The following is a 26,953-nucleotide window of genomic DNA, read 5'->3' as shown; positions in this document are numbered from 1 at the left end:
CCCCAAGTGTGCGGAGTGGAGGACCCCACACATCTCCTCTTCCCGAGGAGTCCCCGTCACACACACAGAGAAAGTCCAAGAGGCAAGGAAGACACACGACTTTCACCCAGCTGGGCTGTGGCCAAGGGTGTGGGTGGCACACATGGACCTCCCCCTGACCAGGGATGGCGCCTTTCCAGGCTGCGGCTGATAGGCGGGGACTCAGGCCAGGGGTGAGGGAGGGAGTGCAGCCAACCCTGGCAGCGGGGCTGACTCTCCTGTCCTGGGCCTCTCCGCGCACCACAAGGCCAGGCTTGGATGAGGGCCTGGAGGATGCCGGGCCATGTGGAGAGGACCTTTCAGCTTTGGAACAAAATGTCTGAGGAATGACAAGGGCCCTCCTTGTCCGTGGAGGGTTGGGGGAGGGGAACTGTTGCAAAGCCCAGTCTCTGACTCTGGGAACCTGCAAACTCACACACAGAGAGAAACAGGCAGCGTGACCTCCCCAGCAGGAGCAGAATGGCAAGGTCCCAGTCCAAGGTCCCTGAGAGGGTGGCATGTGTCTCCCAAGGTGGGATGGGTGGCTTAGGCCTGTTCATGAAGGTCTGCCTGAAGCAGGAAGCCCAGGAGGTTAGCTTCAGACAGGCAGAGCAGCAGAGGTGGTTTCCCAGATGAGAGGAGGAGGAGGAGGTTCTCAGGCATGGCATGGCTTCTGAGGCCCATTTACACTGCTACCGGGATAATGGCCTCACCAGCCCCCTCAGAAAACGAGGATATGGTAAAAGAAGAACAAAACAAGACTGCTGCCAATATCACCGCTATTAAACTCAGCTCTGAAATTTCCCGTCAATGCAATAAAACCCAAAGCAGACAACAGAATGGAGCTATTAGAAAGAAAGAGACTACACTAACACCCAGATTAGAAGGAAGAAAGAAGGGAGGGAGGGAAGGAAGGAAGGAAGGAAGAAGGAGAAAGAAAAAGAAAAAGAAAGGAAGGAAGGAAGGAAGGAAGGAAGGAAGGAAGGAAGGAAGGAAGGAAGGAGAAAGAAAAAGAAAGAAAGGAAGGAAGGAAGGAAAAAGAAAAAGAAAGAAAGAAAGAGAAAGAAAGAAGGAAAGAAAGAAAGGCAAGCAGGCAGGTAATCTAGCGTGACTACATGTTTTTTTGGTTTGTTTTTATGTTGTTTTTGTTGTTGTTGTTGTTGTTATCATTGTTGTTTTGAGACGGAGTCTCGCTCTGTCGCCCAGGCTGGAGTGCAGTGGCACGATCTTGGCTCACTGCAACCTCTGCCTCCCGGGTTCAAGCGATTCTCTTGCCTCAGCCTCCAGAGTAGCTGGGACTACAGGTGTGCGCCACCGCGCCCAGCTAATTTTTTGTATTTTTAGTAGAGACGGGGTTTCACCGTGTTAGCCAGGATGATCTCGATCTCCTGACCTCGTGATCTGCCTGCCTCGGCCTCCCAAAGTGCTGGGATTACAGACATGAGCCACCGCCCCGGCCAAGAGACTATATTTTCATTATTTTCTAGGATATGATCATCTACCCAGGAAACTCAAAAGAATCAACCGAAACACAACTAGAATTATGAAGAGACATAAGTGGACACTAGCGGGACAAAAGATAACTATCCTATTCATCGGAAGGCCATGCAAACAAAAATTTACAAAAAAAAAAGAAAATGAAGATAACTACCGCAATATCCACTGCTTTCCTGAGTACTGGAGAACCCCCAATCATGAGGACAAAATATAAAACGGATAAGGATTGTGTTTTAAAAGAAACATCCATGAGACATATAAAGAGATATAGACTTTGGCCGGGCACAGTGGCTCATGCTTGTAATCCCAGCACTCTGGGAGGCTGAGGCAGGCAGATCACTGGAGGTCAGGAGTTCAAGACCAGCCTGGCCAACATGGTGAAACCCCATCTCTACTAAAAATACAAGAATTATCCAGGCACGGTGGCATGCACCTGTAGTCCCAGCTACTCTAGAGGCTGAGGCGGAAGGATGGCTTGAGCCCAGGAGGTTGAGGCTGCAGTGAACCGAGATTGCACCACTACGCTCCAGCTGAGGTGACAGAGCAAGACTTTGTCTCAAAAAGAAAAAAAAAAAAAGAGAGAGAGAGAGAGAAAGAGAAGGGGAAAGGCACCCCACTATGAACTTCCAATGAGTTAAGTGCCAAGGATGAATGAGTGAGTGTGGCTCCCAAGTCATCCAGACAGTGGCCTGGGAGAGGACAGACAGCCCAGCCCAGGCCAAGCCCAGGCTCAGGAGCACTCACTGCCTCAAATGGAGAAGCAATGCCACCTCATGGGAGTGCCGGGAAAACTCGCTGACTCTGGAGAAAAGTGAAGGCCGAACATCATCCTATCCATATCCCGTTTGGCAGAAGTTAAAGATTGAAACACAAAACCTTAAAGAACTGAAAATCATATGTATGAAGAACTTTCTAAGCACACAAGAAAAGAATCTCTGGGTGAAGTGAATATACTTTGCTACATATGACAAAAAGAATTCTCCTGGACAGCATCAACAAGACCAAAAGGCAGAAAACGAGGAAAAGGGCTCTACTGCCAAGCACATGCTATTCACAGTTCCATGTGCTGGAGCCGCCTGGCTGGGCTGCTTTGCTCATCTGTCCCCAGACATAGGAGCTCTGGCCAGCGTCCTTGCTCTGGAGACTGGGATAGTGGCTTGAGACCCTGAGGCCTGGCTGCCCCACCTGACCCTGCTGTGCTGTGTGGGACTGGCATGTGACAAGTCCCATCAGACCCACTGTCACTTCAGTCAAGAGACCAGAGTTCCTTCCAGGGCAGCCGGGTCCTGTGAGACCCAGCACAGGCCAAAAAACCAGGAACCCAGGAAGCACCAGTCCTTTCCCCATGAGTGAGAGAGGGGATTTCCACAGAACACTGTGGCACGGGCTGGGGACTTCCAAATGCCACTGGTAACTGGACAACCAGATCCTCACAGCCTCCCACCCCCATCTCCTGCTCCAAAGCCAGCATTCCAGAAGTGTCAGGGGTGAGAAGATGTTAGGAAAGGAGAGGCTTCTCTGGCCACCACACACAAGAAAGACGCCTTCTTGCCAGTGCAGCTGGTGGGACTAGACTTTCTTTGTTAGAGACACAGAGAACATCTGTCAGGACAGCCAACAGCTCTACACCACAACCTCCCCGATAAAGCGAGGTCTTTGTCCCCACTTATCAGAAGACCTCAAGTTCATCAGTTCCGTTATCTAGACACCTCTAATTAAAGCTGGCAAACTGTTTCCTAGAAGAATAACAATAGCCTGTACTTTGGCAGAAAAGAGAATCCCTTGCAGCTTAGAGAGGCTTCCAAACTACAGAACTGTGGCTAATTTCCTGCGAATTGGCCATGTTACAGAAAAACCAATGTGACTGCTCAGATCGTCTCACGGGTGGAAATGAAATAAGAAGAGAGCATACAAACCAGAACGGGGGAACCAGGCTGTCTCTTCGCCTTGTTCCAAGCCTTAGGCGCCAACGCTGTCGGGAATACTACTTACTACTTCACTCAGGGCGCCACTCCTTAGTGAGAGGAAATTGGCCTCACTTGGCAAATGCTGATTGAACCCTACTCTATGCATGGCTTTGTGGCGCCTAAGATCTGCATAAAAGCTACAAGGATCTTCTAAACTTTCATTTTCATTATTAATGTATTTCCAAAAAGCAGTGAATATATTTATTTTTTTTCTTGTAAATTAGGCCCCGAGATAGAGGCTCTACATGAAAAAAAAAAGAATGTATTAAATAAGAACATTTTTTGTGGGATGCATTGTTGGGGCTTTTCTTCAGAAGAAATTATGGGCCGAGCACGGTGGCTCGCACCCGTAATCCCAGCACTTTGGGAGTCCGAGGCAGGTGGATCACGAGGTCAGGAGTTCAAGACCAGCCTGGCCAGCATGGTGAAACCCTGTCTCTACTAAAAATGACAAAATTAGCCAGGCGTGGTGGTGTACACCTGTAATCCCAGCTACTCAGGAGGCTGAGGCAGGAGAATCACTTGAACCTGGGAGGCGGAGGTTGCAGTGAGCCAAGATTGTGCCACTGCACTCCAGCCTGGGCAAGACAGTGAAACTCTGTCTCAAAAAAAATTAATTAATTAATTAATTAATTAAAGAAGAAAAGAAAGAAAGAAAGAAACAAATTATGAATTACTAACACCCAATTTTTCTGCCTTATAAAATAATGTAGGTCCTGTTATGGTTCAGAAATACAACAGAATACTATACGGCTAGAGGGAGATGAGACCTGGCTACGTGAACTGGTGGGAAAGGGCGTCCACATTCGCAGAGGTGGCAAGTTGCAGGATACAAGGTAGAATTTTTTTCTTTTTTCTTTTTTTATTTTTGAGACAGAATCTCGCTCTTCTGTCCCTGCTAGAGTGCGGTGGTGCAATCATAGCTCATTGCAGCCTTGAGCTCCCAGGCTCAAGTGATTCCCCCACCTCAGCCTCCCCTACATGTGGGACCACAGACGCACAACACTACACCTGGCTAATCTTTTGTATTTTTTGCAGAGATGGGGTCTCACTTTGTGGCCCAGACTGGTCTTGAACTCCTAGGCTCAAGTAATCCTCCCACTTCAGCCTCCCAAAGCACTGGGATTATAGGTGTGAGCCACCACAGCTGGCCTAAAATTTTTGTTTGTAAAGAAACAGATATATGCATGTTTATACATACATAAAAATATCTAGAAGACTATATAGCATCTTGTTAACAGTGGTTACCCTCAAGGGCATAAAATTTGGGGCAAAGGGGAGGTTTGAGAGACTCACTTTTTTTTTTTTTTTTTTTTTTTTTTTTTTTTTTTTTTTTTTTGAGATAGGGCTTTGCTCTGTTACCCAGGCTGGAGTGCAGTGGTGTGATCATAGCTCACTGTAGCCTCAACCTCCTGGGCTCAGCTCAAGGGATCCTCCCACCTCAGCCTCCCCAATAACTGAGACTAGGCACATGCTACCATGCCTGGATTTTTTAGAGACAGGGTCTTGCTGTGTTGCCCAGGCTGAGACTCATGTCTTAATTCTGGATATTTCTATACTGCTTAAAAGTTTATACCAAGTGTGTTCTATATTTGTAGTAATACAATGAATTAATATGAAAATAAGATGGTGTAGTAAATGAAAGGCAATGGCCTAGCAATCAAAAGGTCTGGGGCCTCACCCTAGACTGGCCACTAAATTACATGACTCTCTCAATTGGGTGCAGTGGCTCATGCCTGTAATACCAGCACTTTGGGAAGCCGAGGCAGGCGGATCATGAGGTCAGGAGTTCGAGACCAGCCTGCCCATGGTGAAACCCTATCTCTACTAAAAATATAAAAATTAGCATGGTGGTGCATGTCCGTAATCCCAGCTACTTGGGAGGCTAAGGTAGGAGAATTGCTTGAACCCAGGAGGTGGAGGTTGCAGTGAGCCAAGATTGTGCCATTGCACTCCCGCTCTGGGCAACAGAGCAAGACTCCGTCTCAGAAAAAAAATAAATAAATTACTTGACCGTGAATGTGTTCCATCCTCTCGCCAACCTTCAATTTCGCATCCACTGGTGGAGCAGATTGGACCAAGCCATGTTGAGGCTCCTCCCAGTGTACAGGATGATGATTCTCTGAATAAAGTTTTCTCAACATGAACTAGTCGGTTGGCAACCAAGCTTGAGCCCCTGAAATCCTCCCTTCCTGCTGAACTGGAATTCCCTCTACCCTGGGAAGAAACAAGCCAGAAAATGCTCTTCCTGGTCTAAGGGCGGGCGGGAGGCATCTACCATTCTAATGAGGAGCTGAGTCCCGTATTTACAGGTGAGGCCATTCCACATACATTCCAGCTGGAACAATTCAGGGTACCTAGGAGAGGTGTCTGTGTAGCAGGAGATGCAGACCTGGCTGGCTGAATGTCGGCCCTCTAGGCTTCCTTCCCGGCTCCCTGCTCAGGCCAAACACTTCCTAGGTGAACACCATCCCCTTAGTCATACCCCAGTGGGCTGCCATTCACCCAGGCCAAACACTTCCTAGGTCAACACCATTCCCTTAGTCATACCTCAGTGGGCTGCCATTCACCCAGGCCAAACACTTCCTATGTCAACAACATCCCCTTAGTCGTACCTCAATGGGCTGCCATTCACCCAGGCCAAACACTTCCTAGGTCAACACCATCCCCTTAGTCATACCTCAATGGGCTGCCATTCACCCAGGCCAAACACTTCCTATGTCAACACCATCCCCTTAGTCATACCTCAATGGGCTGCCATTCGCCCAGGACAAACACGTGCAGCATGTTCACATCGGGATCCTTGTGGAAGATGTTAGGCTTGGCGTGGTGCTGGAAGTGGCGATGATTCCACCAGTTGGCAGAGGCACCCTGTGGGGAGAGAGGGGTTGGGATGAGCCATGCAGGCCACCAGAGAACCAAGCTCACCTGTGACAGGCCCTGCTTAGGAGCAGTTCCCAGCACCTTCAACCCTCAGGGACAGCACCTCAGGCCCCCACAAGGTCAGAATCCAGCCCTGCCATGACTGAGCGCAGAGCATGGGCCAGCCCCAGATGGACTGAAGTCACTTTATCTCTCTAGGCTTCAGTTTCCCCGATCATAAGACAATGATGGCGGGTGAGGCGTGCTGCTGTGGGACCACATGATGAGCGCTCCAGCAGGTGTGGGAGCTGGTCTCTGCCTCTCTGCCACCAGGTGTGGAGCCAGAGCTGTGCGAGGTGAAGCCGGGGTTTCAGGGATAGCGAGAAGCGGTCCCTACTATGTGGCCCAGAAATCTCCCTCCTGAGTGTATATCCAAGAGAAATGAAAACATGTCCACACACAAACTCATAGAGGAGGTTCCTAGCAGCATTCTTCAAAAGAACGAGAAGAGCAAAAACAACACAGGTGTCCATCGGCAGATGAGTGGGTGAATGAAATGCAGATTAGCCACACAATGGAATATTGTTTGGCTGTGCCATAAAACAGAACAAATCACTGACACTTGCTACAACACGGACGAGCCTGGAAAACATGCTAAGGGAAGGAAGGAGCCACAAAAGACCACATATTGCATGATTCCACCGACATGAAATGTCCAGAATAGGCAAATCTATAGAGACAGAAAGTTGAGCAGTTGTGTAGGGCTAGGATTGGGGTAGGGGAGGGAGTGAGGGGGTTGGGATGTGATGGCTAAGAAACCTGGGATTTCTTTTGAGCACAGTGAAGATGCTCTAAAATTGACTATGACGATGGTTGCATAAATCTGTGAATATACTAAAAGTCATTGATTTGTCTACTTTAAATGGGAAAACTGGCTGGGCGCAGTGGCTCACACCTGTAATCCCAGCACTTTGGGAGGCAGAGGCGGGTGGATCACTTGAGGTCAGGAGTTCAAGACCAGCCTGGGCAACATGGTGAAACCCCGTCCCTACTAAAAATACAAAAATTAGCCGGGTGTGGTTGTAGGCACCTGTAATCCCAGCTACTTGGGAGGCTGATGCAGGAGAATCACTTGAACCAGGGAGGCAGAGATCACAACACTGCACTCCAGCCTGGGTGACAGAGCAAGGGGATAACTGTATCTCAATAAAGCATTTGGAGATTGCAGTTGTGCTGCTATGCTGAGGGTGGGTCCTGAGATTCATGTCACACCAGGAAGGCTGGAGGGAGAGCTTAACAAAAAACTGCTAACATGAACAAAAAGAACTTTCCTGTTTCTAACACTCAAATAGGATCCCATGAGACAAGATGCATAACATGGATGTTTCTTTTGAGGCTGCAGATTTCCATCTCCTCAGCTCAGAGGCATGGCCCTCAGCAGTTGCCTAGCAACAGATGAAAGAAAACACAATTTCCTGACCCTTTAGCATCACGATTATTCTGCTGAGCTCTTGCCAGATCAGTGCTTTGGCTAAGGGTCTGCAAAAAAATGCCTATCTGCTAAACAAACATTTCACTTGGGAGATGCTTTTGGCACAAACACAGTCTATGGACAAATAGCCATGGGTGGGAACAGCAATGGACAGCTGCAACCTTTGCAGTGACCTCAGGCCCCTGGAAACAGGCAGGCCTCAAAACCCATGAGAGAGAGAGAGAGAGAAAAGTCAGAGTGAAAGCTTAGCGGCTTCACTTTGGGAGGCCGAGGTGGGTGGATCACTTGAGGTCAGGAGTTCCAGACCAGCCTGGCCAACATGGAGAAACCATCTCTACTAAAACTACAAAAATTATCTGGGCGTGGTGGCAGGCACCTATAATCCCAACTACTCAGGAGTCTGAGGCAGGAGAATCCTGTGAACCCAGGAGGCGGAGGCTGCAGTGAGCCAAGATCGCACCAACGGCACTTTAGCCTGGGCAACAAGAGTCCGTCTCAAAAAAAAAAAAAAAAAAAAAGGAAGAAAGAAAGAAAAAGAAAGCTTAAAGCCTTGAGGAATCAAATGACACATTTGTGTTTGTTGTCAAAAGGAACAAAATTCCTGGGAAGAATCAAATGGAAAAATCTCTGGCACAAAGAAACCTAAGAGCAAGGCATGAAACGAGTAAGCATGATGTTTGGAGGATACCAACCCAGAGATGTTTATTGAGCAAATAGATGGAAGAAAGTAAGACGGGCCGACAACAAGGAGCCAGTGAGGTGGGGCAGTCCCACCTCTCCCTGGACTCGGGATGAGATGTAATGAAAGCATTTTTTGTTCATGCTACTCCTCTGCTGTGATTCTCTTCCATTCTTTTTTTTTTTTTTTTTTTCTTTTTGAGATGGAGTTTCGCTCTTGTCGCCCAGGCTGGAGTGCAGTGGTACGATCTCACCTCACTGCAACCTCCGCCTCCCAGGTTCAAGCAATTCTCCCGCCTCAGTCTTCCGAGTAGCTGGTATTACAGGCGCCCACCACCATGCCCGGCTAATTTTTGTATTTTTAGTAGAGATGGAATTTCACCATGTTGGCCAGGCTGGTCTCGAACTCCTGAACCCAGGTGATCCACCCACCTCGGCCTCCCAAAGTGCTGGGATTACAGGCATAAGCCACCTCACGCGGCTTCTCTTCCACTCTTCTTTGCCAGGTGAAGCCCTGCTTGTTCTTCAAGAGCCCCTCCTTCTGAGCACTGGGAAGCCCACCTTGTCCTGGAACAATGGCCAGCTCCTAGTTTCCAGAATGTGGTGCAGATATTGCCTACCCTAAGCCAGCTGCCATGCTCTGCCTGGAAGGTGAACCAAGAGACAAAGCCCTTGTCCTCAAGGAGCTGCGAGGGAGGGTCTGGCGTCATCACACCAAATCCAAACTGAGCTGGAGCCAGGAAAGCTAAGTGTGCACGCAGCTGGAAAAGTTGGCCAGGCAGAGTGAGGGGTGCTTTCCTGACAGAGGGAAGAGCCTAGGGGAGGCCCTGGGAGGGGAAGGGGGAGTGTGGGAGTGTGGAATATTCCAGAAGCCAGAGGAAAGCTCCTTGGTATAACTGTGACCAGCAGTGCTAGGCGGAGCCCTATCAGAGCCTGAGGCAAAAAAAAAAAAAAAAAAAATTGCACTCCTGGCTTTATGGAAGCAAATTCAATGATAACATTTTCAAAGTCTACTTCTTGGCTCATTTCATTTTCTTCTTTTTTTTGAGATGGAGTCTTGCTCTGTCACCCAGGCTGGAGTGCAGTGGTGCGGTCTCGGCTCACTGCAACCTCTATCTCCCGGGTCCAAGTATTCTCCTGCCTCAGCCTCCCAAGCAGCTGGGACTACAGGCGCCCGCCACCATGCCCAGCTAATTTTTTGTATTTTTAGTAGAGACAGGGTTTCACCGTGTTAGCCAGGATGGTCTTGGTCTTCTGACCTTGTGATCTGCCCACCCCAACCACCCAAAATGCTGGGACTACAGGCCACCGCGCCTGGCCTCATTTCATTTTCAATGGAAAGAATTGCTGAGTTTGATGGTTTCCGTTAACCAAGCGATTAGCTTAAATAATTTTTATTTTTATTTTTAATTTTTGAGATAGAGCCTCACTCTTCGCCCAGGCTGGAGCGCAGTGGCACCATCTCTGCTCACTGCAACCTCCACCTCCCTGGTTCAAGCGATTCTCCTGTCTCAGCCTCCCGAGCACCGGGATTACAGGCATGCCACCTCGCCCAGCTAATTTTTGTATTTTTAGTAGAGACAGGGTTTCACCCTGTTGGCCAGGCTGGTCTCGAACTCCTGACCTTAAGTGATCTACCTGCCTCAGCCTCCCAAAGTGCTGGGATTACAGGCATGAGCCACCACACCCGGCCTAGCCAACATGCCCGGCCTTAACTGATTTTTGATTACATTCAAATGAAGCAAAGGTATAATAAACTCTCTTTTGGTATAAATAAAGCATTTACACTTAGATTGTTATGACTTTTAATACGTCAACTTCTTCATTGTTAAATATTTTTTCAACTATTTTAATGCTCTGGAAAAAAAAACATCCATTAAATGACACACAAACATGTATAGAGGGGTGCATGTTTTTTCATTTGCCTCAGTTCATCCTGATCTTTATTTAAAATTTTGATATTTTGTTCATTGTGGATTGTTTTTGCATTAATTTTGTTTTTAAAAAAAAAAAAAAAATTGCAGGCCGGGCACGGTGGCTCATGCCTGTAATCTCAGCACTTTGGGAGGCCGAGACAGGTGGATCATCTTAGGTCAGGAGTTCAAGACCAGTCTGGCCAACATGGGGAAACCCCGTCTCTACTAAAAATACAAAAAAATTAGCTGGGCGTGGTGGCACACACCTGTAATCCCAGCTACTTGGGAGGCTGAGGCAGGAGAATTGCTTGAACCTGGGAGACGGAGGTTTCAGTGAGCTGAGATCACGCCATTGCACTCCAGCCTGAGTGACAAGAGTGAAACTCCATCTCAAAAAACAAAACAAAACCACGTTGCATTAAAACATCATTTTTCTTGAAAACTGAATTTGTCTGGTGTCCCGTTAGATTTTATACCCTAGGCGAATGTCTTACTTGCTTTACTCTAATCGTGGCCCTGGTGGCCTGAGATGAGGCTGCAGAAAGGCTGGTGATGTCCATTACAGATGCAGCGCCCAGATGGCACTGGGCCTTTCAGCTTGCATTTGTTTATTTAGAGACAGCGTCTCACTCTGTCATCCACGCTGGAGTGCAGTGGTACCATCACAGCTCACTGCAGCCTTCAAATCCCAGGCTCAAGCCATCCTCCCGCCTCAGCCGCCCCAGTAGCTGGGACTACAAGCATGCACCACCACCCCTGGCTAATTTTTTTATTTTTAGTAGAGACAGGGTCTTGCTATGTGGCCCAGGCTGGTCACAAACTCCTGGCTTCAAGCGATCCTCCTGCCTTGATCTCCGAAAGCGCTGAGGTTATAGGCGTGAGCCACTGTGCCTGGTCAAAGTTTGCATTTTATCCTAAGTACAGTGCTGAACTATGAAAGAGTTTTAACCTCAGAATAGTCTTTGTAAAAGATCACGCTCTGGAAGAAATGTCTGCTGGGCGTGACACGGGCTGAAGGCAAACAGAAGGTCAGGATGTGGAGAACTCCCATGAAATCCCATTAGCAGTGCAGCTAACAGGAAGAAGGGGGTCCCAGCCTCTCACAGCCCCTGGTAACCTACCCACAGGTCTCTCCAGCTTGTGATAAGACATCTGAGTTGGCAAGGCCCTGGAGGACCTCCCTGCAGCCAGTTCCCTTTTTCCCAGTGATGGGAAGAGACACAGACCTACAAGATTTTTCTCCATGGTCGTGCACCTGCTGAGTGTTGGGGTCAATTTTGGGCAAGCTTGACCTCCCTACTCTGGGGCACCCCTGAGTGAGCCGCATGTCCATGTCCTTGGCCTGGCTCTGTGACACAGCACCAAGGACATAGCCAATGGGGGCTGGCGGGCCATGAGTGGAGCCCACATCCCCAAGCCCAAGGACCCTATTTGCTGTCATCCACGTTCTACATAGAGATCAGTCCTCTGTCCTGGCCCCATCTCCCGCCTGACGCAAGAGCCGTGCTCTGGGGCCCCTCAAGGACTGAGGGCCATTGGACCGGAACGGTCCCCCCTGCCTGGCCCCTGCCCAGAATTGGAAGCAGGACACAGCCCATCTTTGTTAAGTGTGTGAGGGCTAACATGGGTCAGGAGTTAAATGTTACTTTGCCATACTGAGGAGGGTTTGATCCAACAGAGAAGAGTATAAAATGAAACAAAGCACTGCACTATGTGCACCCTCTCCCTTTGCCCCTGAGATTCTGGACAGAGACCAGGTTCTCAGGCCACTTCAGGCTCAGGGCCAGGCAAGCTGCTCACTGCGAAACTGGTGACCAGCTCAGGGGTGGTTGGCCACCAACGGGGTCTGCAGCTGGCAAGCCAAGGGCCCCGTTGTGGTCTGGGTGGAAGAGGGGATAAGCTACACCTGACATGTAGCTGTTCCCTTGCCAGGGTGTGGAGGGATGGAATCTTTAGGACACCGCTTTTCTCAGGAAGCAGGTACTGTTGGGTTGGGCTGGGATGGGGACGGTCTATTTCAGAGAGCAAGTCGGCAAAGACTCATTTTCGAAACTGAGGAGATAATGCCTATCAGATCAGAACAAGGCCATTGGCAATTCCAGCTCGTCTTTCTACAAGCGTGCTGAGCGTCTGTGGTCTGCTTCCTCATCTAGGGGGAGGTGAGACTGGAACTTGCTTAACTCCTGCACTTCTAATGGCTTTTGTCCTTTGGGCCAGTTGATCATTCCATAGTTTGGTGTCCCCTATCTGAGGCCTTATAGGATGACATTTACTTTTTGTACCACGCTTATTTCCAAAGAGTATTTGAAGTGGCTTAACATAAAGGACTCATATATAACAGAAGGCTAAAATAAAGATAAAAGCATAAATGCCAGATGAGGAAGGAAAGAATGGGTGCACCAAAAACACAGACTAAAGATAGTTGCTGTTTCAAATGCTGCTTTGCACCTCTTGGCTTCTGAGGGGAAGAGAGGAACATAATGTGTTTTTTTTTTTTTTTTTTTTAAGAGATGGGGGGTCTCACTATGTTGCCCAGGCTGGTCTCGAACTCCTGGGCTCAGGCAATTCTCCTGCCTCAGCCTCCCGGGTAGCTAGGATTACAGATGTGTGCCACCACACCCAGCACAATGTATTAAAGAGCTCATATCCCCAGTGAAAGGAAGCATACCAACTCATCAAAAGAGACTGCTACTGGCCGGGCACGGTGGCTCACACCTGTGATCCCAGCACTTTGGGAGGCCAAGGCAGGTGGATCACAAGGTCAGGAGTTCGAGACCGGCCTGGCCAACATGGCAAAACTCCATCTCTACTAAAAATACAAAAATTAGTTGGTCATGGTGGCGGGTGCCTGTAATCCCCACTACTCGGGAGGCTGAGGCAGGAGAATTGCTCAAACCTGGCGGTGGAGGTTGCAGTGAGCCAAGATCACACCACCACACTCCAGCTTGGGTGACAAAAGCAGGACTCTGTCTCAAAACAAAACAAACAAACAAAAAAAAACTGCTACTTTACTGTCCCCAAACGAAAACAGATTTGTTAGATGAGTCCTTAGCTAAGGAACATCAAACATTACAATCCGCTGAGCCAACAGACAAGAAAGGGTGTGCCTGTCTTCATAGTGAGCAGTACACTGTGTCTTCATGGGTCAGAACTGATAGAGAGATGGGGCTCAGGAAGCCAGCAGAATGGAGGGTCACCATGGCCCACAGCATAGGCATACCTGCCTTGTCACCCTGTAGCCTCAGAGCACTGAGCAGAGAGGAATCCTGGCCCCTCTGTCTCAACTGCTGTCCAACAGGACAGATGCCCAGGGCTGCTGACATTTACCTTTAAGTGGCCAATGACAAACTTGTGGACAAGGTGGTTCCACTTGGGTTTCCTGTAGACAGACAGGTGGCCATAGTCGTGTTGTAGCCATCCAGCTTGGGCCTGGGAAGAGAGGGTCACACAAGCTGTCACAGCCTCAGCAAACAGGCACCAGGCCTCTGTCAGCTGGGAGAGGTGAGGGTGTCACGCCTCACCTGAGAGGTAGCAAGGACAAAGGCCGTGATGAGGGTAGGAATCCAGCCATTGCCAAAGTAAAAGATGGTGAACCACGCGATGCTCTCCAAGGCGATGATGTGGGCCAGGAGGAGGAGGAAGAACACGTGGTTGGTCTTGAACAGGTTCATGTCTTCAGCCGTCTTCTTCAGGGCCCGGAAGTCCTCAATGATCTTCGACTGTTGACCAAGAGCACAGGGAAAGGAGTCAGCCACCAACCACTCTGGAGGGAACATATGTCTTGGGCTGCCATTTCAACAGCCAATGGACAACCCAGAGAAGCTGTGGCAAGAGGGGGCCAAGCCACAAGCCTCGACCCTGCAGGAGTCCCTACAATAGGTGCTGTTGCCACGTGCCCCACACAGCCCTGGGCCCTGTATATTTGTCACAGCTAGGTAAGAGTGACAGAGAAAGGCTTTGACTCAAAAGCTTGCATTTTGTACACCCTGTGTTCATAGCAGCTCTATTCACATAGGAAAAAAGGTAGAAATAACCCAAAGATCTCATGATGGATGAATGGATCAACAACACGGGGACTATCCATGCAATGGAATATAACTCAGCCTTGAAAAGGGAGGAAATTCTGGCACATGCTACAATGTGGGAGAACTTTGAAGACATCATGCTAAGGCAAACAGGCCAGTCACCAAAGGACAAATATTGTATGATTCCATATACAGGAGGTCCTTGGAGAGGTCAAATTCAGAGACAGAAAGTAGAATGGTGCCTGCCAGGGACTGATGGGTGGGAGAATGAGGAGTGAGTGTTTAATGGATGTGGAATTTCAATTTGGAGAAGATGAGAACTGATGGCAGTGATGGTTACATAACAATGTAAATGTGCTTATTTAATGCCACTGAACTGTACACTTCAAATGACTAAAATGGTTAACCACACTTTTTTAAAAAAGAAAAGTTTAATCCCAGCACTTTGGGTGGCCGAGGCGGGCAGATCACCTGAGGTTAGGAGTTTGAGACCAGCCTGCTCAACACGGTGAAACCCCATCTCTACTAAAAATACAAAAATTAGCCGGGCATGGTGATAGGCGCCTGTAACCCCAGCTACTTGAGAGGCTGAGGCAGGAGCATGGCTTAAACCTGGAGGCAGAGGTTGTGGTGAGCTGAGACCGTGTCATTGCACTCCAGCCTGGGTAACAAGAGCGAAACTCCGTCTCAAAAAAACAAAAAAAGAAAAAGAGAAAAAGAAAACTTGCATTTTCTACCACCCAACAGAGCACCACTTGCTCTGTGCACACTGTTGGGTCTTGAGGGGTTGAGTTGGGACAACACAAAGTAGTGCAGGAGGACAAGCTGAGGCAGGCAGGAGGGCGAGCTGAGGCAGGCAGGAGGGTGAGCTGAGGCAGGCAGGAGGGCGAGCTGAGGCAGGAAGGTGGGGGCTGTGAGCCCCGGGCACATGGAGCCAGGGAGGCGAAGTGGAACCAAGGAGTGCCCTGGGAACACAATGGCATGGCGAGAAAGAAGGAACTTGGGACAAGAGGCAGGGGCAGGGCTGGACAGGGAGGAGAGTGGATACTAGGAGAGGAGCAGTACCCACAGGGCATGACCAGGGTGCTATGAAAGGTGGTTCTGGTGGCACATGGTGGGAGCCTGGGTGCTAAGTGGTGCAGGATCTGCAGCACAAAGGGAGAGCAATGGACAGAGCCAAGGACCAAGGCCATGGAGGAGGGAGCTACAGGGCAGGACAAGCAAAACTGGGTAAGCTGCAGGCCAGGAGGTGCCGGGGGGTGAGAGTGGGAGATGGACTTGCGAAGGAGGCAGGAGGGGACAAGCATGGGTTGGCATGGGTACGGGGCAGGTGATCTCATGTACCATGGAGGGAAATGTGAGAGTAGGGGCATTGGCCTCTGGAGGACCTGCAGGGTGGCCTGCAGCTCATCAGGAAAGCCAGAGGCAATGGGGGTAGTGGGGGACTGGCCAAGAGTCCAGGCCAGGAGAGACCCTGGTCCTGGCCTGGCTCTGCTAAGCAGAGGGGTCCAGCCCAGGCTGGCAACAAGAGGAGGAAGGGCTCGCTGAGGCCAGGGTGGGACCTCCATGACCACCCTGGTCATGCCCTATGGGTACCACTCCTCTCCTTGTAACCACTCTGTTCCCCGTCCTGCCCTGCCCCTGCCTCCTGTCCCAAGTTCCTTCTATACACTGCTCCACCATTTACATGGGGACTTCATTGTTGAACAAAACAGCCCGTGAAACCTCAGGAGTTGCTATTTTCACACGTCACTGTCCTGGAAACCCAGCACCCAGGAGAGTGTCTGACCCACAGACGATGAAGAAATGACCAGGGAATGGTCATTCTTTCTCAAAGAGGTGCTCCCAGACCCCAAAGCCACTCTTGTCATTAAATGACATTTTTCAGTGTTTCTTTCCTGTCTTTCCCCTAGATTGTCATCTGGCACCTTTCTGGAAAGGGATGGAGGAGAATGAAAGTGAAACTGGCCAGAAGAGAGGAGACGCCACTAGCTGTTGTCAAACCCCAGCTCCCAGGGAGGCTCTGAGGCCCTCCCTGACCACAGGTGATCCACAGTGGCTCCTCCAGGACAAAAGCACCCCTGCCTGCCCCAGCCCCAGTTACTGGTCCTGGGGTGAGGGGACCCTCTCTCAGACTCCCAGCCACCCCCAGCCCCATCTCCACCCCCACCCAGGTTGCAAGCCCGACTCACGTTCTTGCCGTGGTCCTGGCTGGGCTCTTCTGGGGCCAGCTCACCAATCAGCAGGGGTTTCAAGAACTTGCCCACGAATTCCAGGTCAGGGTGGAAGGCACGGAAGGCATCCTGGAGAGCAGAGGGCAGTGGTGAGGCTGAGACCCGACCTCTGTCTGCTCTCGGGCCCCAAGGAGGACAGTGCTCAACCAGCAGCAGCTCCACGTGTGCGCCCAGACACCAAATGGGGTCTCCTGTGATCTGGCCCCAAATGCTGTCTCTAGCATTTTTCCAGGACAGAGCCCTTACTGCCCAATGCCAATGGCAATAGCCACCTGGGCTTCTGTGCTGGCACAGGCACGCTAAACTCCCAGGGGTTTGTGGATAGATGCACAGGCTGCCTTTGGGCAAGTCAGGAAATGGTGACCCTCCAGGAAGACGCACCAGGAAGACATGGGGCTCAGGGAGGACTTGAGCCTCAACTGCGTGAGCTGAGTGCCTTGCATGGTGCACAAACTGCACCACCCACCACCTCTTGTAAGTTCCTCACCTTCATATCCAGGGTTATCAATGAAAAGAACAAGACCGAACACTACCATGGCATTGGAAATGTGCTCAGATCAAGTATACAAAAAATAAACACAGAGTCATGTAAAAAGCATTCCTGAAAAAAAGCCTGGGATGATCTAGGCTATTATTATACATGTTAAGGTAGTTGGATTATGCCTTGCTTTATTTTCATTACTTTCCGAATTCTACCACTGCTATAATGATAAACATTTTAATCTTTTTTTCCCCAATTATAAAGTAAAAATGTGCTGAGTTTTGGTCAAGTTAGAAAAGGCACAGCAGAATAAAGAGGAAAATAAATATCACCCGGAAAGTGATCATTATTGCTAATATGTTAGCATTTTTCCTTCTAGCTTTTTCCTATACACATTATGCATATTACATTAATTATCTCATAAAAAATCTAGCATTTCTATTAGGGCGCCCACCAGGCGCCCCTGAGGGGATGTAATAGAATGTCCCAGTGGTGAACACTGTTTAATCTGCATCAAGTCAAGCTTCCAGACATTGGTAGGATTGGCAAACCAGTCAAACTCCACCATGAGAAACAATCAGAAAAATCAGTATAGCTGGGGAAAAAAACACAGGTTTGCAGGGAAAAAAAAAAGTATGGAAGCATAGTCTAGATTAAAAGAGACTAAAATGATATAAAAACTGCAACTCTTGTCCAGTCACAGGGGCTCACACCTGTAATCCCAGCACTTTGGGAGGCAGAGGCAGGGGGATCACTTGAGGCCAGGAGTTCAAGACCAGCCTGAGTAACATAGCAAGACCTGTCTCTACTAAAAATAAACAAAATTAGCCAGGTGTGGTGACCTGCACCAATAACCCCAGCTACTCGGGAGGCTGAGGCAGGAAGATACAATAAGTAATGATGGTGCCACTGCACTCCAGTCTGGGCAAGAGAGTGAGACCATGTCTCAAAAAACGAACAGGCCAGGCACAGTGGCTCATGCCTGTAATCCCAGCACTTTGGGAGGCCAAGGCAGGGATCACCTGAGGTTAGGAGTTTGAGATCAGCCTGGGCAAAATGGTGATATACCGTCTCTACTGAAAATACAAAAATTAGTCAGGTGTGGTGGCGCACGCCTGTAATCCCAGCTACTCAGGAGGCTGAGGCACGAGAATCCCTTAAAACCAGGAGGCGGAGGTTGCAGTGAGCCAAGATTGCACCACTGCACTCCAGCCTGGGCAACAGAGTGAGACTCTGTCTCAAAAAACAAACAAACAACATCTTGCAATTCTTTAATGTGAAAGGCTCTCACTTGAAGGAAAAGATAAGTTATACAAGGGTTTTCGGGGGCTGAATGAGAAAAAATGAATATGAACCAGATATTCGATCATATCAAGGAATTACTATTAATTTTCTTAAACGTGACAAAGGTACTGTGATTATGTTAGAGCACCTCTTCCTTTTTCTTAGGAAATGATGAAGACTTTATGGATATGATCACATAATGACGCAGCTTATTTTCAAAAGGAAACTGCACACGTGTAAAGAGGAAAAACGCGAAGGTGGCAAAATGTTAAGACTAGTGAATATTGGTTGAGGATACACAGGTGTTTGCTCGCTCTTTCGACATCTCTGGATGTTGGGAAATTTTCAAAATTAAAAAGAAGAGGGGGCCGGGTGCGGTAATCTTAGCACTTTGGGAGGCCAAGGCAGCAGATTGCCTGAGGCCAGGAGTTTGAGACCAGCCTGGCCAACATGGTGAAACCCCGTCTCTACTAAAAATGCCAAAAAAAAAAAAATTAGCCGGGCGTGGTGGCACACACCTGTAATCCCAGCTACTAGGGAGGTTGAGGCAGGGGAATTGCTTTAACCAGGGAGGTGGCAGGTTGCAGTGAGCCATGAGCATGTCATTGCACTCCAGCCTGGCGACAGAGAGAGACTCCATCTCAAAAAAAAAAAAAGAGCGTCGTGGGGAGGTGGAGAAAGTGCTAACCACTCCTGGAAATCTTTTCACCCCCACATGTAAGGATCTCCTAAGGGTAACTGCCAGTCTCCCATCATCTTCTTACTACATTCCTGGCATCAAGTCCTTTGCTTGGTCTTTGTTCTATTTGTGTCTAGAACAGACTGACAGAAAACTGGGCCCATGGTTTTTTAAAAAATGCCTGCGACCCACTAGCCAAGCAGACAAGGGATAGTAGCAGGGGATCAGGTCAAGTGTATTTTCACGGAAAAGAGATGTGCTGTTCCAGGGCCCTGGGGAGGCAGGGAACAGGCCCAGGGGGCAGGCAGGGAGGAGGCCCTGGGGGGCGAGGAGGGAGGAGGCCCTGGGTGGTGAGGAGGGAGGAGCCCCAGGTTGCAGTGGTGATCAGCTTTGCCAGCTCTGGGTGGGGTGAGCAGTCCCCACCAGAGCCTCAGCCACCTCTGCAAAATAAGCAAGGCCCTGGGAGAGGCCCGGAGGAGCTGCCAAAGTCAGGGCCCAGGGCTGGGCCTGAAAAAGCCCCTTCATTGGTCCTCCTCACATCACACCACAGCCTTTGCGAAATGAACAGGAAGTCCCTGGTAAGGCAGTTGCCTAAGCAGCAGCTGCAGTGGCTGATAACTAACGGATTCCTCTTGTTTCATTGAAAGACAAGATTCAGTGGCTTACAAATGGACTCATCTCTGCTCCTGCTGCCTCCCCAACACCCGAGCCCTGCAGCCCAGGTTCCAGCTCCAAGGGAGCAGACAGATGACAGAGCCCTGCCTTGACCTGGGTTGCTCCTCAGCCATTTCTAGAAGGCTCACGGGCAGCCTCACCTCCCTGAGCCCAAGGGTAATAGGCGTGTGCCAGGCAGGGAGCCAGGAGTGTTGTTCATGTTACTCCCTTAGGCCTCAAGCCCCAACTTCTGAGATGAAGAGGCAGGAAGCAGAGTCCTGGGCTCCAAGTGGCAGAGCCAGGATCAAATCCAGGTCCATCTGCCTTTAAGGACTCCTTTCTCAAGTGCCACACGCTTCCTGCCATTTCAGAAAATCGAGCAGTCTGTTGGATCGGCTCCTTGCCCATGGTCAATGTGGCAGCTTTCCGAGCAGGCCCGGTGTGGACCACCCTTGAACATACCATGCTCCTTTCCACACCAGGGCCACCTCCATTCAGGACTCAGCCTCAACATCACCTCCAAGTGGCTTTTCCCAACATCACATCCAAAAGAGCTCTCACAGCCCTGGGCCTTCCCTGGGTCAATGCCCTGTTAGATCTTCATAGCAGTCATCAAGGTTCATCATTAGACCGTGTGACGTGCCCACTTGTTTATGGCCTGTGTCCCCCGCTGGAGCATAAGCCCCAGTTGGGAAGGCCTGCACCTGTCTTGTTTGCTGCAATAATCCCATTGCCTGGAATGGGGCCTCATAAGATGGCTCACTAGGGAATGAATGGACCCAGGACCCCACAGCTGAACACACTCTGATATCATACTTTTCCACTGTGCAGTCATGATCAGACACTTGTCCTCTTCCGCGTTTCACACAACTTGGCTTCTGCCTCTGGAACACCAAAAGCCTTCTCCGGCATCCCCACGCTGGTGGTTGCTACAGCTGCCACCTGCTGAGGTGACGCAGGTGAGACACGGTGCCCCGGGAGTGGCTTGCATACATCAGCCACGAATCTTTACCAAACTTTGTGAGGCAGGTCATTTTTTAGAGATAAGAAATGAAGCGTAGGTTGGCAGAGCCACCTGCCCACTATCACACTCGGGGATGAGCTGAGCAGAGTTTGAGTCACATGTGGCTACCTTGAGTGTTTTCTGCTGTTCAGACAAAGGCTTCCTTCGACATGAGCATCCTGCTCCCTGAGAGTCAATTATTTTTTGTCTCTCACTTCCCATTGCCATAAATGTGTCTCACATGCTGGCAGAAGGTTCCCAGCACCTGCTGGGTTACAGAAATGTCTGGCAGGTATAAGGCAGACCAGGATTCAAGGCAAGGGAGGGCCAACCCAAACATTGTCTTTGGACCAAGAATTGGAACAGCGCTCTATCCTCGTGTAACAGGAGAGAAGCCAGAGACTTTCCAGGAAGAGGACCTGGAACATGGGGAAGAGAAAGGATTGGCAAACAGGTGGAGAAAGCAGAGCTGCACACCCGGCAGGGCAGGTGTGTGAGGTGGGGATGTCAGAACACCCAGATTCCAAAGTGCATGTCACACTTCGCTTTTTGCCAGTTCCTGCTTCTGCCGTCACCCAGCTCTGATGCCAGTCAACTTCTCCACAGGGATATTTTCCCTGCCCCTGCCCAACTCCGGGTACAACTCACAGTTGCTCGCCATCCACTGAGCACCTGGTGCCAGGATTTGTTTATGGCTGTGCCCACGTCCTCTGCTGGGCAAGGCTAATCTCTGATCAAATACTGCACAACTGGGCACTTGGCCCAGGACTTGGGAAGTGCAGGACAGGCAAGTTCAGGGCATACAGTGCAGTAGGTGGCAGCCCTGCGGACCAGAACTTTACAGAACAAGTGATCTAAGTGTGTGGAGATGCACAGGAGGGACCCTCGCATTCTCCAGTGGAAATGAAGAGCAAGACAGGGACGCTGACTTCCTTTCTGCAGCAGAGAGATGCAGGCAGGGCAGGAAGCCCCTATGCCGTGTCCCCTCCAAGGAAAGAAGCAATAGAGGCTGGTGGGGCCGTGCTCTGTGGCCAAAGAGCCCCGCAGTGAGAGCCTCCCCCATAACACAGGGTCCATGCACTACCCTGAGGGCAGAAAGGCAGGGCTGCACAGGAGATAGGTCCCTGCAAAGGCAACCTGGGCATGAAGAAATTGGTGCCATTCACCACTTTCATCTCGGAACTGCTTCCTGGGGATGCTGAGGCTGCAACCACAGGAATTGGACGGCTCCCACCCAGATCTCAGCTGGGGAGATGGAGCTGCCCTCCAGGCCTGGGAATTCATAAAGCTGGGACTGGAACCCAGGTCTCCTGCCTCTAAATACTACAACCCTCCTGCCCTGTCCAAAGGAGGCCAGAGTTCCTCTTTAGATCTGTTGCCTTTTCACAAGAACAACATAAGAGCAGGTTGAAAGGTGGAACAAACCTCTGGTCTCTTCTCGCCTTCCCTTGATTCTAAGAGGTCACCAATGCAGACCAGGCAGGAGCAGTTGCTGAGACAAGGGTTAGGGATGGGGGGCTGATATCTGGAGGCAGAGGGTCCAGATCCAAGGCCCAGCTTGAGAGAGAGCAAGGGGAGCACATCCTGCAGCTTCAGGTCTCTGTCTGTGGATAATTCATCTTTGTGTCTGGGCTCAGCTCAGAGCTATGGAGACACTCAATTAATGTTTGATGAATTGTTGCTGAAGATGAACAGTTCTGCAGTGGTGGGACTGCTGTGAAAAGAGCAGAAACACTCTTAGGGCGTAGGTGAGGGTTCTTTTTGCCCACGGCAAGGAAAAGACGAGAGAAGCACCGCAGCAACAAAGGGAAGAGATCAGAGGTAGAAACAGGAAGAGAAGGAAGGTGAGCTGGGAAGGCTTGAGGTCAGATCCTGATCTGAAGTCTGAGCACTGCCACTTGAGCCAGGTTTGATACCTCAGAGCAATGAGAGGTGCCTACGGGGCTGATCTGAGAATGAAATGAGGTGAAACATATGCATGTGCTTTGTAAGCTGCAAAAATCAAGCAACTTGTATTATTATAGGCAAGGCCAGGGTTTAACTTCTGTGGAAGGACCACGTAACAGCCCCATCCTTCTAGGGAGATGGATCCTGACTACCTGGATATTTTCCTCTTCAGAAAAAAGGAAATGCCCTATTGAGGCCCCAGATTGTCCCCCTGATCTTCCGAGATTGTCCCGAGAATGACTTTCTTGACTTCCGACCTGTTTCCAGGCTGGTGTTAGGAATGATTGCACTGTGATGGGCTCAGAACATTGCCTGGGAATGTTCCAGGGAATCCAAACTGTCTTCTGATCAGTCTCTCCCCAGACTGTGTCTGGTCCATAAATTGTCACTCCCCTTGCTCTGGGAAACAAACCATCACCCAAAGGGGTAAAGCCACTTGCTCAACAGCCTAAACAAGGTGTCTCTGGATTTCGGTAGCCTGTTTCTGCCTCTCTCTTTAGGTCCTCTTTCCACATGCCTCACCCACCCTATGCTGCTCAAGGCCTTTTTCCAACCTGGTCCTGGACAGTTTAAACAAAACAAAACAACAAAACAAAATAAAGAGAACCCAGCTGCTCACTCCACCATCACCATCATTCAATTCGGTATCCCCAGTTCATGTATTTCATACCCCAAAAGTCTTATTTTAGAAGACAGGAAGATCTGGGGACAGGGATTGTTTTTACGTGTTGCTACACCAAATAAAGCTAGCATAGATTTAAATTTTTTCTTCCAAATTCCTCTTTGCATACTTTCCATTCTAGCTGTTTCATAATCCTTGTTCTTATTCTCGTTTGCCTGAAAACACCCTATTGCATTCATCTGGTGGTTACAGTTGCTGGGGTGCTTTGCTACAAATCAGATTTGTTGAAACAGGTACAGGTGTACCTTATAGATGAGGAGCGGGGGGGGGGGGGGGCTCAGTCAAGTGACAACACTCAGTGAATGAGCCCAGTAATGACATCTTTCTTCAATTCTAGATCTGTTTGCAGCCCAGGTTGGCTCTCACCCTAGCTTATGAGAGTAACAAAGCAACTAACATCCAAGATGCCAGGTTTATAGTCCATGAAAGTTATACAGAAAGCACTGGAGCAGGACCAGAAATGAAAAGACTATTATGTTTTTATGAGACAGAGAAAAGGTCAGGGAAGGGTAGGGCATCCTAGTCCTCTGCTAGGAGAGATGTGAGCACTGATTTTTGGAGGGAACTCAGTGTTAAGGTCAGGTAAGCACTGAGAACATCCAGAACAAGGATGAAATAAATCAATCTGATATGGTAACAAAACCAGAAAGGTCAAGGCAATTGCCAGACTGAGCGTTCACGTAAGAAAATATGTTTAACAATACAGAATAATCAGACCAAATCCATTGTATTTGACTTTTCCTTCTGGAAAGCTTTTGGTGAGGGCCTGGACAGGGCAGGAACCTTCTACAATTTACCTATGAAATTAGAAACAGACCACCCCAAGTCCAGCAACATAGAGTGGAAAGATCCCAGCCAGGATGCAGAAGGTCCTTAGGAATTACCTTTACCCAACCTCCTCACTGGGTTGTGGAAAGGTCCAGGTGAGATAGCGCTGAAGGTATGTGAAACATACCCACCTAAGTTCTAAATAGCATCACAAACCCCCTAGGCTTAAGCAATGTCCATAAGCAAGTAAAACAGGATGGGGCTGAAAGCTGTAGGGAATTTCAATATCGCTGACCTTCCCAATCTTAGATAAGCCCTGGCCCTGCTGGCCCACACCACCTGTCCACTGTCCAGCTTGGATTATGGCGGCCTGGTCTGGCCTTCCCCTAGAGATGCAAGAGGTGGGGAAGTTAAGGGTTGGGGCTACACAGCTTAGAGAGCAAAAGCCCACAAACAGTTCCACATCCTAGACCTCCAGGAAGTGGAATGATCTACTTCAAGTTCATCCCTCCTTTCTGCCTCTCTGGTATTCCCCTTCCCCAATTTCTCTATCCCATCAGGCCTTTTTTCTCTGCATCCTATTCACTACCACCAAGAGCCGCCCTCTCTCCTTGCCTCTGCTCTTTTCCCTCTAGCCCATTCGAATCCATGGGATACCAGCTGCACCTTTAATAAATGCCAGGATTTCAGACTGGGGTCCCCGGTGCGGATAGCTGGTGCAGGGTAATCACTGAGCCATGCATTTGGTGCGGGTAAGGTGGGCAGCCCTGGCTCCAGAGAGGCCCACTACCTTTAGGAGTGCAAGATGAGGAAAGGGCGTTCTTGGCAGGGTTTAAAAACAGAGAGCCATTGAATTGAAGGCCCGAGAGTAACCTCGAGTGCAGATGGACCTGTTGCCAAGCCAGTCTAGCGCTGCTAAATCCACCGGCTCAAGGCCTCACTCGACCTGGGCTTTGCAAACCCCAGCCCGTTCTCCTTCCACCAATCCCCGACGCCGGTCCCCAAGAAGGTCGACTCGAGCTTGGGGTGAGTCTAGATAATCCCTGGAGCGTGGGAACCCGAGCTATTGGGTGGTTTTTCCCAGGTGGCCATTGAGGGCCTTCTTAGACAAGAGTCCCAGCAGGAGCGATCCCCGGCTGGGGACGAGTTTCCTTCTCGCCACCTAGTCTGGATGGAGAGTGCTGGACAAGCGCAGAGTCCCACACCTGGCTACCTGCGCTCCCGCTCCTTTCAGCAGCGCGCAGGGGCGGCCATCTTCCACGCGGGGGGCGCCAGAGCCGTCGGGCTCGAGCGCCCCACTTGGAGAGTCCCTGCCTCTGGGCAAACCCCACTGAAGGGGAGGACGCGTGGGTCCCGGCGCGCGCGGTAGATGCTGCCCTGTTCTCCACCGCTTGGACCTTCACCGCAGCGCCGCCTCCCGGGGTCCCAGATCCGGTCTCCACCCCAGTCGGCCCAGAGGAGGAGGAAGATTGGGGCGGGGGTACGAGTGCGATAGATGCACTTTCCTTCCCTACAGGACGTCCCAAGCTCCATTGAGCGCCGGAGGTCTGTTTGGCGCCCGGGGTGCCAGGGATCCTGACTCCGCCTGCAGCAGAGAAGGGTGGCTGGGGCGCCCCCAGACCCTTACCGTTGCATCTTCTCCAGCGTAGTGCCCGATGACCCGTTGGCCCCCCGGGTGCTGGGTGGACCATTTGGTGATGTTGTAAACCTTGCGGTCAATAACCAGCCACCTGTCGGTGCGCAGGTTATGCTTCTGAATCTCCTCCCAGCTGAAGGTGGGCATCGACACCTCGCGCTCGGCGGCCCCCTCGCCCTGGTTACCCCCCTTCCCCATGCTGCCTGCCTATTGTGACGCCCGGTGCACTGAGGCCTCCCCGCGCCGGCTGCTCGCTGCACAGACGGCTGCCTCCCAGCCGGTGTGTGCAGCCCGGGCCCTCTTCGCTTTCGGCTTTTGTCTTCTCCTACTCCTCCCACCGCGCCCCCTCCCCCAGCCTCCTCGTCTGCGCTCGGCAGTGTCCCTGCCTTCCTGGCGGAGGATCCCTGGCTTCCCAGTGCCCCAAAGCGGTCCCCTTCCTCCGCCCCTCCCTCAGCCCGCCCGCTATGGACTTTTGCCTCCAGTAAAAACTCCCCGGGAGCTCAGGGCCTCGACACCTCCTCTGCCCGCCCCTCCGGCTCCCCCCGCCTCGGGTTCCTCATCCTCCCGCGTTCTCCGCCGCCCGGGTTTCCACAGCGATCAGCAGAGCGCCTGCACCAATCGGGTCGCGTCGCCCCGCCTGCCATTGGCCCAGGAGGATCTTTCGAAGGCCAGCGGGCTGGAGCGGCGGGTCCCCGGCTCCCCCGCCCTCCCGCGTGGAGTCAAGCCCTGCTGCGAGGCAGGCTACGTGTCCGACCTCCTCCCTCACCCAGGCTCCGGCCCCGGGCGTTGGAGGAGATCCCAGAGGAGATCCGGGTGGGAGCAACGAATGGGCTCTGCGCGCTCCGGGGCGCGTGCGCGCACGCCCGGCGCTCTGGGGTTTGCACCTGACGCCGGTACAAAGCCGGCGCGGCCACCAGGGTGCCAGCAAGCGCCCGGGCGGGCGGACTGGCGGGCTGAGGGGCACTCAACTCCAGGGCCGGCTTGGCTAGGTGACGCCCTTCCTTGGCGCGCGGCAGTCGAGACTCCAGTATCCCACATTGTCCGCACCATCCACATTCTGGCGCCTTCCTACAACCTCCCTAGAGACACGAGCCGGCCTTGGGTTAGAGTGCTTTGAACCCTCTAATCAG

General features: G+C 50.8%; 1 protein-coding gene across 1 annotated transcript in view; it reads right to left on the bottom strand.

Annotated features, from left to right (window-relative positions):
• FADS2 (fatty acid desaturase 2) overlaps positions 1-26,407 on the bottom strand; it is a 40,187-nt gene extending 13,780 nt beyond the window's left edge. Inside the window, exons 1-5 of the mRNA XM_010384923.2 lie at positions 25,815-26,407; positions 16,648-16,758; positions 13,952-14,149; positions 13,758-13,859; positions 6,228-6,353 (exon numbers count right to left, since the gene is read on the bottom strand). Coding sequence (XP_010383225.1) covers positions 6,228-6,353; positions 13,758-13,859; positions 13,952-14,149; positions 16,648-16,758; positions 25,815-26,021 — 744 coding nt within the window. The 5' untranslated portion in view covers positions 26,022-26,407. The remainder of the gene's footprint in view (positions 1-6,227; positions 6,354-13,757; positions 13,860-13,951; positions 14,150-16,647; positions 16,759-25,814) is intronic.
• Positions 26,408-26,953: the final 546 nt, after the last annotated feature.

Source organism: Rhinopithecus roxellana, chromosome 15 (assembly GCF_007565055.1).
Source record: "Rhinopithecus roxellana isolate Shanxi Qingling chromosome 15, ASM756505v1, whole genome shotgun sequence".
NCBI classification, from domain to species: Eukaryota; Metazoa; Chordata; class Mammalia; order Primates; family Cercopithecidae; genus Rhinopithecus; species Rhinopithecus roxellana.
Note: the sequence above shows the minus strand (reverse complement) of the source record. Positions and strands in the feature narration are given on the sequence as shown.